Source organism: Urtica dioica, chromosome 6 (genome assembly GCF_054948205.1).
Source record: "Urtica dioica subsp. dioica isolate 48M chromosome 6, U.dioica_male_clone48M_v1_H2, whole genome shotgun sequence".
Taxonomy (NCBI): domain Eukaryota; kingdom Viridiplantae; phylum Streptophyta; class Magnoliopsida; order Rosales; family Urticaceae; genus Urtica; species Urtica dioica.
The window spans coordinates 9,310,934-9,325,991 of NC_142761.1; the positions used below are offsets into that span (position 1 = coordinate 9,310,934).

Sequence of the window (15,058 nt, forward strand, 5' to 3'; positions counted from 1 at the left end):
ATTTAGACTTATCAAACTTATCTTATGTAGAGCGTATGGAAGATATTTTAACGTGCCGTTGAAGGTCACTTGGCATAAGGAAAATGTACTATAAAACATATATAATTTTAATATAAATATGTTCATAAAAATGATGTATTTTATCATAGGGCCCGAAACAACCTTCAAGTATGGAGTGCAGATATTTTGTCTTACTCATGATGAGAGATTTTTTTAGAGGGAGATCATTCTGTGATACCCTCGCACATGTAAGTATCTAATTAATAGACTTTCTTAGTATATTATGTATGTTTATTAATATGCTTATTTATTTTAAATAATTGGTTGCTTAAGCCACAGAATGTGTAGCAATTTATTTTTTACCAACGTTTTGTTAATAATCCGTAAATAGCCTAATTGCTTACGTGGCTGCACATTTAGGAAGGATTTTTTTTTACAGATTTGCCCTTGTGTACTCGGATTAGTAACTTATTATTTTAGGCAGTTTTTTTGTTTAAAATTTGAAAATGAATTCGGCAAGTATTTGAATTTTTGGACGTGTGGATATGGAGAAATTTCAGCGTTGACTTAACTAATTTATTTCATTTAGGCAGATTTTTTTTTTAAATTTTGAATCAAACCGATTAGGAAAGTAGTTAACCTAGTTTTTTTAATTTTGGACGTGTGGATTTGGAAAATATTCTTCATTTATTGATATTATTTTGTTTTCCATATATTCATAATTTTAGAACGTCCAAAAATTTTCAAAATTTTTTCCAGTTTATTAACACGAATATACTGTAAATATGATTTGTATTTACAATGAATATACTGTAAATATGTTTTGTATTTACAATGAATATACTGTAAATATGCTTCTTATTTACACGAATATACTGTAAATATGTTTTCTATGAGCAACAACAACAAAAAAACGGTTCTTCGCGGTGTCGCAGATCGGGACCTTGGACGCAGATCGCGGAGAGGAGGACGAAGTGACGCTTTGACGGCGGTGGCGACGTGGTGGTGGTCGTGATTATTAGTGGTGGCGGCGGCTTGAAGGAGGTGTTGCCTCTCGCGGAGCTTGGAGGCGGGGAGAACCATTTCACACGCACGCACGGCCAGAACCATTTATGGCTGTGAAATCAACTCTCCGGTGCTCTCTGCGTCATTTCCCGGTGTCTCCTCTCGGTCCGGCATCCTCGGCGGCTCGTGGCTGTCCTTGTTTTCTCGGCTGGAACACGCGCGGGTGGTGCTCGGTCTCGACCATTGATGGCGCGCAAGGAATGAAAAAGAAGATAGGAGAAGGAGATGAAGGAGATGAAGGAGACGATTTTGTGGTGCGTGATGTTTAAATTCGTTTTTTAATGCATTTATGGAGTTTTAAATGCTCCCTTGATTTATGCAAGGTAGTTATGGTCGAATTTTTTCTTTCCATTTGAATTATTACGCTGAAAATAATGGGCGGGAATAACAAAGGGCAATCCCGTCCAAATTTGACTGTTAATAAATGACACTAGCTATTTATAGCATATTAACGAAAGGTGGGCTAAAAAAATTGCTTATTTTCGGGAGGCCATTTAACTTGATTACTCTATTTATTTTGATTTCAGTTGCGATCGTTGCAAACTTACGGTGATACCGAGATGGACGAACTTCGATAAGATCATGCTAGAATTATTGTGGATGGTATGTTGATGTCTTTATATTGAACTATGATGCGTTAAGATATGAAAATGGTAAACTGATTGTAAAAACTGCGTTAACTGTTATTTTGTTATGTTCAAAAAATTGATTATGAAATTTAGCACGAAAAATTTAAGCTGTTTCATCTGTTTTTCTGGTTGGTTTGAGTATTGTTTCGTCTGTTTTGTTGCAGGAAAATTATAGTGGGCAAACGTATTTTTTAAATATTAAAAAAAAAGATATCTGGCGTCGCTCAATTAAAAAGTGACGCCAGCCTGGAGTCGCTCATAAATTGAGCGACTCAAGAAAACTGGAGTCGCTTAATTTCTGAGCGACTCCAGGCTGGAGTCGTTTTTTTTTTCTGAGCGACTCCAGGTTATAACGCGACACAAATAAAAAGAGCGACGCCCAATTAAAAAAAACCCGCCAATCCGACGTGGCGCTTACATGGAGCGTCGCTCGGTCATAAGCGACGCCCAAACCTTTGGGCGTCACTAACATATGCGCCCAAAATATAACGCGTCGCTTTTTGAGCGACTCCACTACTACAAATGTTGGATTCTACAACCCATATTCTACAACGCTTACGGCTTAGTGTTGTAGAAACTGGAGATTCTACAACACTTAAAATAAGCGTTGTAGAAACTGGGTGCTTCTACAACGCTTATGGCTAAGCGTTGTAGAAGCTTGGTGTTTCTACAACGCTTATGGCTATGCGTTGTAGAAGCTTGCTATTTCTACAACGCTTATGGCTAAGCGTTGTAGAAGTTTGGTGTTTCCACAACACTTACTATAAGCGTTGTAGAATTTCACCATATTTCAGATCTCCCACAACGCTTAGACTATCCGTTGTAGAAGCCTCGCCACGGCGATGTGTTTTTCTCGTCGCGGCAAGAACTTTCTACAACGGATAATCTAAGCGTTGTAGGATTAGTGAAATTTAATGGACCTCGCCGCGGCGAGAACCTTCTACAACGGATAGATATCCGTTGTAGAAAGTTCTCGCCGCGGCGAAGAAGGATTCTCGCCGCGGCGATAAGAGTTCCAGAAAGCCTTTTTTGGAGAAGATTTTCGTGCCGCGGCGAAGGCTATCTCTCGCCGCGGCGAGAAAATTCTGGGCTTACTTTTCAGTAGCCTCGCCGCGGCGAGAAATAGTCTTCGCTGCGGTGAGAGTTCTACAATGCTTACTCTAAGCGTTGTAGAAGCGTTTTAAAACCTAAAAATTTAAATTTTTTCAAAAGGCCCGCCCGAATTTCAGACTTAGTCAATTTTTCTTTTTAATTCTTCATTATTCTTCTTCTTCTTCTTCATTCTTCATTGTTCTTCATTCTTCTTCTCCACCCTCTCTCTCTCTCTCTCTCTCTCTCTCTCTCTCTCTCTCTCTCTCCGCCGTCACTCTTCTTCTCCGCCCTCACCCTCTCTCCGCCTTCACTTCTCTTTCTCTCTCCGCCCTCACTTTTCTCTCTCTCCGCCCTAGCTCTCTTCTTTTCTCCCTTACTCTCTCTCCGCCCTCACTATTCTTCTCCGTCCCCACAAAACCCAAACCTCAAACCAACAAAAGCCACAACCACAAACCCATAAACTCCTCCACCACGTCAAACTCACACAAGCCTAGGCATCTCCGGCGACAACTCCGACTCTCTCTTTCTTCCACGCCTCCATGCTCAACATCTACACTCCGGGTTAATTTTTTGTTGAGAATTATGTATAATTTAGGTTGAAAATAAGTGTTTGTTTGGAATTGAGAGTATGGATTGATATAATTTAGGTTGAAACATCATATTTGTTTGATACTTTTGTTGGAATTGAGTTTGCATTTGATATTTAGTTGAAATTGTGGTTCTTAGATTTCACGTCATCCACTACTACTAGTTGTAGCGGTAACGGTAAAAGAAAAACTAGAAGACGACCTCAAAATACACATCGCCGCGAGGAGAATTGGGGTAGAACCCAGATATTTCTCGCCGCGGCGATGTATATTTCTCGCCGCGGCGAGATACTTCTACAACGGATATCTTATCCGTTGTAGAATATCTCGCCGCGGCGAGAAATATACATCGCCGCGGCGAGAATTCTGGAATTTTTTAAAATTGGACAATGGAACTCTATCGTTGTAGAAGCTTCTACAACGGATGTGTAAGCGTTGTAGAAGTCAAGCTTCTATAACGGATATCTAAGCGTTGTAGAAGCTTCTACAACGCTTAATAAGCATTGTAGAATCATTCTACAACTGTTTTTAAGCATTGTAGAATCCCAGTTTTGTAGTAGTGCTCTAAAAGGGTATTTTGTAGTAGTGGTTATTGAAATATTTGAGGTCGTTCATTCTATAATATGCAATAACTATTAAATAGAGATCAAAATAGCAATATATATATATATATATATATGTATATATATGCAAATATATATAATTATATAAAAAAAAAAGTGTTTACAACTTAAAAAAAACTTAAGGTGATAGCCAGTTTGATCTACTAGTAATCGCACACATACTTTGGTTGAGAGATCATCCTCCATGAATTGCAGAAATGCATGATCCCTTATAGATAGAGAATTTATTTTCTTTTAGCTTAATTTTTTATAATAAATAATCATGTAATCTTCAGCAATAATGTCACATAGGGGTGAAATCGGTTCGGTTCGGTTCGGTTTTGGACCTATTTGAAAACCGAAACCGAATTTTCGGTTTTGAAAATTTTGGACCAATAACCGAACCGAATTGGTCCAAAACCGAAAATCGGTTAACCGAATATTCGGTTAACCGGTTTTGTAAAACTGATAACCGGTTTCATAACCGTTTTAAAACTAATTAACTAGTTTTAAAAATGTTACAATTATCCAAATCGGTTATCCGGTTCAAATCGGTTAACCGATTAAAATCGGTTATCCGGTTTTAAAACTGGTTATCCGGTTTCAAAACTGGATAAAAAAATCGGTTATATAACCGATAACCGAATTTTTGGATTTTCAAAACCGATAACCGAACCGATTCTTAAATTTGATTTCGGTTAACTGAACTGAATTTTCTGTTTGATGACGTGGCACCGAATTTCGGTTCCGGATCGGTTCGATTATTGGTTTAACCAATTTTCGGTCAATTTTTGTACTCCCTTAATGTCACATGCACTTGCACTGCTAATATATCATGTAATATTATCTAATAATTACACTTTTGAAAAAAGAAGAAAAAAACTTTGACATACTATCACAAGCAATTTCGATGATGAAAGCAGGGTGTAATTACCATACACCAAACTAGGTACTATTACATTCGCAAATCGTTAACAATCCATCTTAGGTTTCGTATTATATATTATGGTAAACTAGCAACGTAGCCATTTTGAAACATGGTTTTTGGAATCTAGCCAACGTTTGGTAAATTTTGCAATCTAGCCATTTACTGAAATTTACAGATATAAAATACCTAATTTACCCTTTTTCTTATACTTACTTGATCAAAGCACTAGACTACATTTGACCGGTTTAAATTGTATATAGCTAATTAATTTCATATTTTTTCGCAATTTAATTGGATATTTAGCTAATTTAATAGGATATTCGGTGATATAATTAAAAGAGAAAGCTAATATTTATTTATTGAATAAGTCAAAGTCAAACACGTCAATGAATACACGATATTAGTCACGAACCGTTCAAAATTTGAAAATAAATTTGGAAAAAAAAAAAGAAATTGTTTTATTTGATATTATGCGTGTGAATCCAGTAATACAATAAATGCACAAAAAATTTACCATAACTAATATAAATTAACAAATCAGCGGAGATAAACAAAAATTTACAAACATTTACACTTTATTTGCTTACACGGATATAATGTTCATTAAAGAAGTAAACGCTCAATAACCAACTTTGCCAAATATAGATTTTTTTAAAAATTCGAAATATATACACTTATTTATATTGTATACAGCAATTTAATTTCAGTTTTTTGAATTCATAATAGGATATTCGGTGATGTAATTAAAAGGGAAATGAAATATTTATTGATTGAATAAGTCAAACAGGATAATGAATACATGTAATTACTCATGACCCGTTCAAAATTAGAAAATAAATTTGGAAAACAAAAATACCGTATTAAATGCGTATTAGAGGAAATGAAATAAATCGGCTCTACCTGCACATATGTAAATTTACCATAATTAACAGAAATTAACAAAGCAACGGAGATTAACAAAAATTTACAAACATTTACACTGTATTTGCTTACACGGCTATAATGTTCATTAAAGAAATAAACGCTCAATAACCAACTTTGCCAAATATAGAATTTTTTTTAACATTCGAAATATAAACCGAATATAACAAATTCGGCTACAAACCCAAGTTTCAAAACGTGGGCTAGTATTTTTGAAACCAAACCAAGCCTAATATAGTAAATACCATCTTACATAAATATGACACATCATCAAATTTGGCTAGATTCGAAAATTAAACGAAACGTTGGCTAGATTACAATTGCAACGTTTGATGTGGCTTAGATCGACTAATTTTTCTATTTATTATTACTTATGTGTCTAGTTTGCTTTGAAGATAAGGGATAGAAGGACAAATGATTAGCTTTACAAATACTAAATGCTTTGCTTTTTGTTCTTCTCATTATGATATTTACGATTATAAAAAATTACATGTTATTACGCCATCATTTTCACAAGATAAAAATGATGCCCCGATAGCAAAAATGACAAGAATTGACAAAGTTCAAGACCTAATTATCGGTGTGTTGAAATCGTTGTTATACATACCATCGGTGCGCCGGCCCTTGTCGGCGCCGTCTGGGCTGGCGCCGGCATCGGATGAGACCCCCCCAGCCGGGCGGGGGTGTTTGGCTACTCGCGAGCGGCATCGGCGAAACACGCGGCCCGGGTGAGGCGCGCTGGCCTTGGATGACGCCGCTTGGGCTGGTCCCGGCGTCGGGGAGGACCCCACCCGACCGGGTAAGGCTGTTTGGCTGCTCGCGGGTGGCGCAGGCGAAGCGCACGGTGCGAGCGCGGTCGTATTCTACGAGGTATGTGCCGGACAGTGTCGTCCAGGGGGAGCCGACGTCGGGTAGGAGGCGCCTCGGCCAGGTGGCGCCGGCCAGCCCGGCCACTGTGCCTACCCTAGGCACAGGCAGGCTGGGCCCATGCGAGGGGGACCCAACCGTCCAAGGGTAGGATCGGGCCCTTGGGCTGGACGCGAGCAAGGACGGGAGCCCGGCCGACCAAAGGTCAAGCAGGCGTAAGGAAGGCCCGTGCGGGGAAGGTCCGGCCGGCTAGGAACAGGGTCGGGCCTTTGGGCCGAACGCGCGTGGGGGAGAAGACCTGGCCGGCCGAGGGCCGGGCCGACGTGGGGAGGCCTAGCCTAGGCCGGGTCTGCGGGCCGGACTCGCACGAGGAAGAAGATCCGACCGGCCGAGGACCGGGCCGATGCGTGGGACAAGACCCGACCGGCCAAGGGCTAAGCCGGCGCGAGGAAGGAGATCGGCCGACCAAGGGCCTGGCCGGCGCGAGGGAGAAGCCCCGACTGATCGAGGGCCGAACGGGTGCGTGGGAGTTCCTGTCGGACCGGTCGCGCGGGAGATGGGCCCTATCGGGCCGGACGGGCGTGCGGGGAGTAGGTCGGCTCATTTGGGCGACTGTTAGAGGGACTCGCCTCACTCGAGAGGCATTCCTGACGCCGAGCGCTCAGGTGAATCGTCGAGTCGCCATGCTTCACTGGCCGTGATGCTTACACTGACAGCGCTAGATGAAGTGCGAGCTTTAGCCTTCCCGGTCAGAGGGTTGGCAATTCGTGATGACCTCGACTCCTCGGGTGTCGACATTCCAAGCTCGCTTTCACTTGCCAGCTTCATGAGTTTGAAGAAGCGCTTCGATATCCTGGAATCGATATCGATCCTGAGACCGTTGTCTGACGATCTCCCAACTCGTCCACGGAAAGAGTACGCTGCTATTCACGAGGCGAGCCTTCGCGGAGGGCTACAGCTGCCCTTCCAGCCGATGATTCAGGATTTACTGGTCCGATTGGGAGTGCACACATCACAGATGTCCCCATCTTTCTATCAGGTGGTCGCGGAGTGTCATATGATGCTCTATGGAGCAAAGAGGAGGGCCATCACCGCGGACGGCGTCTAGAACTTTGTATTCGTTCGTGGAGTCCCCAGGAAACCGGGTTCCTACCTAGTGGCCCATCGAAAACGCCTCGCCATTATTACCAAGGTCTCCTCGAAGCACCGGTATCCTTTGGTATGGGTGTCTGAATCTGCCTTCTGGGCGGCGCCTCTCATATTTGGTCATGTGGCCGACTTCTCGGCCACCTGCGATATCGAGGACTCTGAGCTTGCAACCGTGATCAAAGTGGTCCCAGACTCGAGGCGACAAGGGTCGCTCTTTGTGTCTCCGGATTTAATGGTCACTACCGGGTGGTTCGTGCTTGGCGACGAATTGCCCCGATGTTCTCTTCCCTGCGCGGAGGCCACGGCGGACCCCGAGTCTTAGGCGGAGGGTTTTTCTTCCCCTCTCCCTGACGTGGGGGGTATTAACTATTTTTATGCTATCGCATTATTGACTGTTTACGTTCATTACCTCGCCCTAACTGCTTGACGTTTTTTTCTCTCTTACGACAGGTGCCATGGCTCGAGATCGTTCACGCGGGAGGTTGCCTATGGAACAACCCATTGCTGATACCGTTGTTGCGGTCCGCTCTCGGATTGAAGCCCGCCGTGGGGGATCGCCCGTGCGGACGCGGAATGAGGCGAACTCCTCGAACATGCGGCCTTCGTCGTCGGTCTCTCTTAGCTAACCCTCTTGTCAGAAGCGTGCTCACACATCGGCGACAAATGATGGTATGGACTCGATGCTCCTAGCGGAAGCGGCGGAGCTGAGAGGCCAATGCTCCCAAGGGATCCTCAAAACCCCTTTGAGAGACTTTAAGGGTCTCTTGACGACGAACGACATGGAATACTTCCAGAACGGGATCAACGATGCTCAGAAGGTACGACTCGTTTCTTGGTTTATGTATGATCGCCATACTTATTATGATTGTGCATGTGCCACCCACCCTTGCAGATGCTTGCACGCCAAGAGCGGGGCGACCGTATTCTTCGAGACCTGCTGCGGCGGATGCAGAACATGAAGGCAGACATGGAGAGTGCCGCGGCTGATCAAACTACTGCCTTGGCAGAGGTCCGATCTGCCCAGGAGTTTCAAGCACTCGAGGAGAAGTTGAAGCGGGCCCGCGAGGAGGTGGCCCGTCTAGGCGCGGAACTGGCTACCGAGATGTCGCTGCGAGCGGCCGAGCAGGCGTCCCAGGAGAAGGTGGAACAATCGGCCGACACCTTCTAGGGGAGACGAGGAAACTCCAAGCGCTACTCTCAGGCCGGGATGAAGAGCTGAAGATCGTCCACGCTCGACTATTGCCGAGCGAGATCTCCCGCGTCAAGGCGGAGAGGGAGCGGGACTCCTTACTGGTAGAGATGCAGGTCATCATCGAGGAGAAGGATGACACGGTGCGGGCTAAGGCAGACCTGGAGGACGATTGGGATATCGCTCTAGAGGAGGCTCGTTACGTGGCAGCGATACCGGTTTGTGATGCGACCGCAAAGGAGAACGCGTCTCGCAGAACCACCTTCTCTTTCTTTGACGGCATGTTTCCCCCACTGGACGACGTGCCACAGGCGGACGATCCCTGCCCCCAAGTTCCCGCGGAGGCTGCCCAATCGACAAACTGTCTCCCTGACGGAGAGGCCACCAATGGGTCGGGTATCCCCCGCCCGGGATTGACGAGGAGCAAGTTGATTTTGGTTCCGAGTAGCTGGTTTCGTTTTGATTTTTCGCGCACTTATTTAGCGCTTGCTTTCTTCGATGCTTTCTTTTGGATACTTGTCATCTTTTCTTTTTTGTTGGGTTGTTTCTGTGACGTTGATCGTTTTCATTAAAGCTTCCTTGGTTTGTTATGCGTCTTATTTTCTCAATTTACTCTGTCTAGCGTAAACGATTCGCACAATCCGGTTGATGCATGTCTTACGAACCTTAGTATACTATGTCTAGTGTAACCGATCTTCACGGCTTGGCGCCATACTCAGTGGCTAGGTTTTCTGTGGACGTTGGCTAGACTAATTTCGTCCGACGGGCGCAAGCCTTTGAAACCCATTGGCGACTCACTGCCTCTCCGCGCACGAGCTGGGCGGCTAGCGGGCCCCTTTCCTGGCGTGTACGCTATCTATTGGCGTACGTGTCGCATGACAGGCTTGGAGTAAGCGCAGTTCCCAGGGAGCGTGGTACCTATCGGTACGCGTGTCGCGTTTTAGGTTTTGACTGTTGTCATAGGGTTAGCGTCCGGTGCGCGGATGCAACCCATTGGCGGTTCGCTACTTTTCGGCGTGCGAGACACTCGTGAGTCCGGTGAACCGCCTTTTTGGAGCCATGCAAGGGCATCACACGAAGGGTGTATACCTGTTAGCCCCCCGAGTTTCTTGGGTACTCGTAGAGGAGACTAGAAATTATAACAATGCGTGACAGAGTTTAAGGTGAAACGTAATCCCATAGTCTTATATCACGTGAAAGAAATTAAAATTACATCCTGTGGCCAACGGCCTTGCCCAAATTTGACATTGTCATTAACGAAATTGAAAAATGGAAAGAGCAAAAGGAGCCGAGGGCGAGCTTCACTGGTACTGCCTCAGATGCTCGGCGTTCCACGGGTGAGTGAACGCGAGCCCTTCCAAGTTTTTGAGCTCGTAGGTACCACCATGTATGGCTCGGCGTACACGAGACGGGACTTCCCAGGTGGGACCCAGAACTCCAGCCTCTTGCACCTTGGTGTTTTGGAACATCCTTCTGAGGATGAGGCTTCCGTCGGCGAACTTACGAAGCTTGCCTTAGAGTTGTAGTAATTCTCGACCTTCCTCTTATGTGCGGTGAGGCGGGTCAATGCGTCTGCCTTCTTCTCATCTATGAGGTCTACTTCAAGCATCATCGCCTCGTCATTAGCGGCTTCTTCGAATTCTTCAAAGCAGAGAGTCGGGAGCTTGGTCTCAACGGGGACTACGGCTCAATGCCAAACGCGAGTGCAAATGGGGTTTCGCCGGTTGCGTTCCGCACGGTCATTCGGTATGCCCACAAGACCGTAGGAAGCTCTTCGGCACACGCCCCCTTTCTTTTTTCTAACTTCTTCTTCAGGTTCTCCTTGATCGTTTTGTTAACCACTTCGACTTGACCATTGGCATGAGGATGACGAGGGGAGGAGAAGGTCTTGTTGATCCCCAATTGCTTGAATATGTCGCAGACGCACACATTATCGAATTGCTTCCCATTGTCGGTCACGATCGAGGCGGGGATCCCGAAGCGGCAGATGATGTTCTTCCAGATGAAACTAGTCATGTTCGCCTCTGTGATCTTTGCCAATGGTTCCGCCTCTACTCACTTCGTAAAGTAATCGATAGTCACGATTGCGTTCTTGTATTGTCGCGGGGCCGTAGGCAGCTCGCCGATGAGGTCGATCCCCCACTTCACGAAGGGTCGAGGTACAACGATCGGGCATAGCAGTGCAGGTGCCTGGCACGGGACATGGGCAAACCTCTGGAATTTGTCACACTTTCTAGCCCACTCGTGGGAGTCCTTTTTCAAGGTCGGCCAAAAGTATCCAAGCCTCAGGAGTTTCAGAGTCAAAGACTGTCCGGTGGCGTGGTTCCCGTATAGCCCATCGTGCACGTTGCGGAGCGTGTTCTTCGCTTCAACTTCGTTTAAGCACTGGAGGAGAGGCGTTGAGTGCCCTCTCTTGAATAGGGTGTCCCCTCTCATCGTGTACTTGGGTGCCAAGCTTCTCAGCTTTCTCGCTTCCTCCTTGTTCTTGAGAGCGACTCCTCGCATGAGGTATTCTACGAGCGGCGTCATCTACGATGGAGACAGTACGTCATCGACCAATCCTACATCGCTTCTCGAGACGTAGGGTTGGGTCAATACTTCTATTGGGACATTGCCTTCTCCATCCTCATCTATCCCCGACGCAAGGCGTGCCAAGGCATCGGCCTTGATGTTCGACTCGTGGGGGACTTGGACTATCTCGAACAACGAAAGAGCTTCCAAGTTCTTCTGCATCTTGGATAGGTATGCGATCATGCTTGGCTCCTTGGCTGCGTAGTTGCCCTTCACCTGGTTCACAATTAGTTGCGAGTCGCAGTGGATGCGCTAGGTTCCGGATTTCCAGCTTGTTTGCCAACTCCAAGCCAACGATCGGATCTTCATACTCTGCCTTGTTGTTGGAGGCCTTGAGTTCGAATAGCAAAGCGTACCTCAATTTTTCTCTATCGGGGTTTGTGATTAGGAAGCCGGTGCCAGCCCCCCGGTCGTTTGATGCGTCGTCCACGTGTAGATCCCAAACCGGCCCTATCGGGTCATTGGTCCCTTTCTTTGTCGACCCGTCGTGGTCGTTCTCCTTGTCTTCCTTGTCTTCATCCGTTGGGGGTGTGCATGTGAATTCCGCCACAAAGTCGGCGACTGCTTGACCTTTGATGGCGGTTCTCGGTTGAAACTCGATCCCATACTCTCCAAGCTCTTGACACCATGTGGCCATTCGTGACAAGGTCCCTTTTTGTACTACCTTCTCGATGAGTTATCCCGTGCGCACCGTGATAAGATGTGCTTGAAAATAGGAGCGCAGTTTTTCGCGCTCATGACGAGGGCGAGGGACAATCTTTCGATTTTTGGGTATCGAGTCTCGGCATCGAGGAGCACATTGCTAACGTAGTACACCGGCATTGGACCTCGTTTTCCTCGTGTATCAGGACCGCGCTCACGGCCCTGTCGGAAACCGCGAGATAGACGTACAATGTCTCACTGTCCTTAGGTTTTGCGAGGAATGGAGGGGAGCTGAAGTAGGTCTTCATTTTGCAGAATGCCTCCTTGCACTCTTCCGTCCACACGAATCTGTCGGTCTTCTTCAACGCCTTGAAGGACAGTTGGCATCTGTCGGTAGCCTTGGATACGAATCGCGTTAGGGCGGCGATCCTTCCCGTCAAACTCTGTACTTCTTTAACCTTCTGTGGCGACCTCATTTCTAAGATCGCCTTGATTTTTTTGGGATTAGCCTCGATCCCACGACGGCTAACCATATAGCCCAAGAATTTCCCGGAGTTAATCCCGAAAGCGCACTTGTTGGGGTTGAGCTTCATTTTGTATCGCCACAGGATTCTGAGCATCTCCCTGAGGTCTCGGACGTGGTCGTGGCCCTTAAGATTTTGATTAGCATGTCGTCCAGGTAGACCTCCATTGTCTTGCCAATCTGGTTGGTGAACATTCGATTCATCAGCCTTTGATACGTAGCACTCGCGATTTTTAGGCCAAAGGGCATGACCTTGTAACAGTAAAGTCCGCGGTACGTGACAAAGGTGATTTTGATCTGATTCGGCTCGTGCATGCGGATCTGATTGTACCCTGAATAGGCGTCCATGAAGCTTAGCAGCTCATGGCCCGCCGTGGCATCTACGAGTTGTTCGATCCTCGGGAGAGGAAAGCTATCCTTCGGGCATGCTTTGTTGAGATCCTTGTAGTCGATGCAGATCCGCTACTTCCCATTTGGCTTCTTTACCATTACGACATTGGACACCCACTTGGGGTGTTCCGCCTCCCTTATGAAGTTGGCGGCGAGAAGTTTATCAACATCTTCACCAATGGCCTGGTATCTCTCCCCGCTGAACGCTCGTCTCAGTTGGACGTGTTCGGTCACCCTCTTTTCGTCGTTAGGGCGGTGGACCATTATTTTGGGGTCGATTCCCGGCATATCGACGTGTATCCATGCGAAGACGTCCTTGAACTCGCGGAGGAAGGCCGCAAATTGGAGTTGGATCTCGGTCGGGAGCTAGGCGCCTACCTTGACTACCTGGTCCGGCTTGGCGTCGTCCTGCATGATGGGAACGACGTCATCCGGTGTCTCCACCTTCCGACGCTCGACATCGTCCCTTTGGTCAAACTCTTCAAAGGTGTCTCCTTCCTCAATCTTGCACGGTACTCAGCATCTTCCCCTTCATCTTACCATCCACCCCCTGAATGTAGCACATTCTTGCCATCGATTGGTCTCCCAACATTATGGCGATTCCCTTCTCGGTCGGGAATTTCATAATAAAATGATAGGTGGAAGTTATGGCCTTCATTTGATTGAGAGTTGGGCGACCTATGATGATGTTGTAGGCAGAAGGTTGATCCACAACCAGGAATGACACGATGTGGTTGACCTCGATTCCCCCAAGAGTCTCGAAGGTAATCGGGAGGTCGATGGTACCCTCCGTCATCAAGAGTGGGGTCGAGATCGGGGTCGGTCTTAGCCCGGTCAGCTTCATCCTATCCAGAGCTGATTTGAAGATGATGTCGGGCGAGCTGCCGTTGTCAATCAGGATTCTCCGGACGAGGTTGTTAGCGACTGGCGCTGAAACGACTATCGCGTCGTTGTGCGGGTGTAGCACTCGCACCGCCTCTTGGTTGGTGAAGAACATGGACTCAAAGGGGGTCGGAGATGGAACCTTGTACGTGTGGTTGATGTGATCGGCTATCTTGCCCTGAGAGACTTCCCCCACGTACTTCTTCCTCTGTGTACTTGAGTCCCCGAGCTCGGGTCCTCCCATAATCGAGTCCACAACGTGCATTTGTGAGCTTTCTGGTTCGTTGTTTGCTATTCGGTCAGTAACGGTAACCATTGTCGGACCCTTCTTTTCTTGCCGCGAGCGTTCTCTGCCTGTCGCGGCCGTGCCAATCATTTTGAGGATGTATTCCTTCAGTTTCCCATCTTGGATTAGGGCCTCAATCTGATGCTTGAGCTGGTAGCACTCGGACGTCATGTGTCCATGATCTTGGTGGTATTCGCAAAACTTGCTTCGATCCCGCTTCGCAGGATCCTTCGTGAGAGGAGCGGGACTTCCCAACTTGTCGCGATGCAAGGCCAGGATCCACTCTTGCGGGGTGTTGAGATGGGTGAACATTGAAAACTTTCGAAAGCTATCAACATACGAGGGCCTTGGCCCGGGGAGGGAGCGACCGTTAGGGATCTGGCCTCCCTTATTCCTCATCTTTCGATGGTCGGAACGATCCCCGTCCTGGTCGTCACGACGACAACCACTTTGTCCACTAGCTTTCCGGCCGTCTCAGCCATCGAGGTAGTCCTCGATCCCCATGTAAGTGCGAGCTCTTGACATGAGCTCCGCTATATCTCTCGGGACCTTCCCGACGATGGACTTGAGGAAGTCGCTCGTGCGAGCTCCCTCCATGATTGCTGTGATGGCGTCCTTACCGTCGAACCCCTCCACCTTGTGGGATTCCTCGATGAAGCGAGCTAGATACTGCCTCAAGGTCTCGTCTCTCTCTTGCCGGATGGACAAGAGGTATGTCTTTGACTTCTTTTGCGC

The 15,058-nt window shown here is 46.7% G+C and overlaps 2 protein-coding genes across 2 annotated transcripts; both read right to left on the reverse strand.

The window, feature by feature from the left end:
- Positions 1 to 11,084: 11,084 nt before the first annotated feature.
- LOC149393302 (uncharacterized) lies at positions 11,085 to 11,558 on the reverse strand. The gene has a single exon (XM_089617971.1). It carries the CDS (start codon positions 11,556 to 11,558, stop codon positions 11,085 to 11,087), a length of 474 nt encoding a protein of 157 aa, XP_089474097.1.
- On the reverse strand, positions 11,559 to 12,237 carry LOC149393303 (uncharacterized). The gene is made up of 2 exons (XM_089617972.1): positions 11,881 to 12,237; positions 11,559 to 11,816 (listed from the first exon to the last, which is right to left on the reverse strand). Exons 1-2 carry the CDS (start codon positions 12,235 to 12,237, stop codon positions 11,559 to 11,561), a joined length of 615 nt encoding a protein of 204 aa, XP_089474098.1.
- Positions 12,238 to 15,058: the final 2,821 nt, after the last annotated feature.

Bases quoted from the DNA above. Each gene is read 5' to 3' on its own strand.
- LOC149393302 (XM_089617971.1), bottom strand. From the start codon at position 11,558: ATGACGCCGCTCGTAGAATACCTCATGCGAGGAGTCGCTCTCAAGAAC.
- LOC149393303 (XM_089617972.1), bottom strand. From the start codon at position 12,237: ATGGCCACATGGTGTCAAGAGCTTGGAGAGTATGGGATCGAGTTTCAA. The intron at 11,817-11,880 runs GCAAACAAGCTG...ATTGTGAACCAG, and splicing joins CGATCGTTGGCTTGGAGTTG to GTGAAGGGCAACTACGCAGC.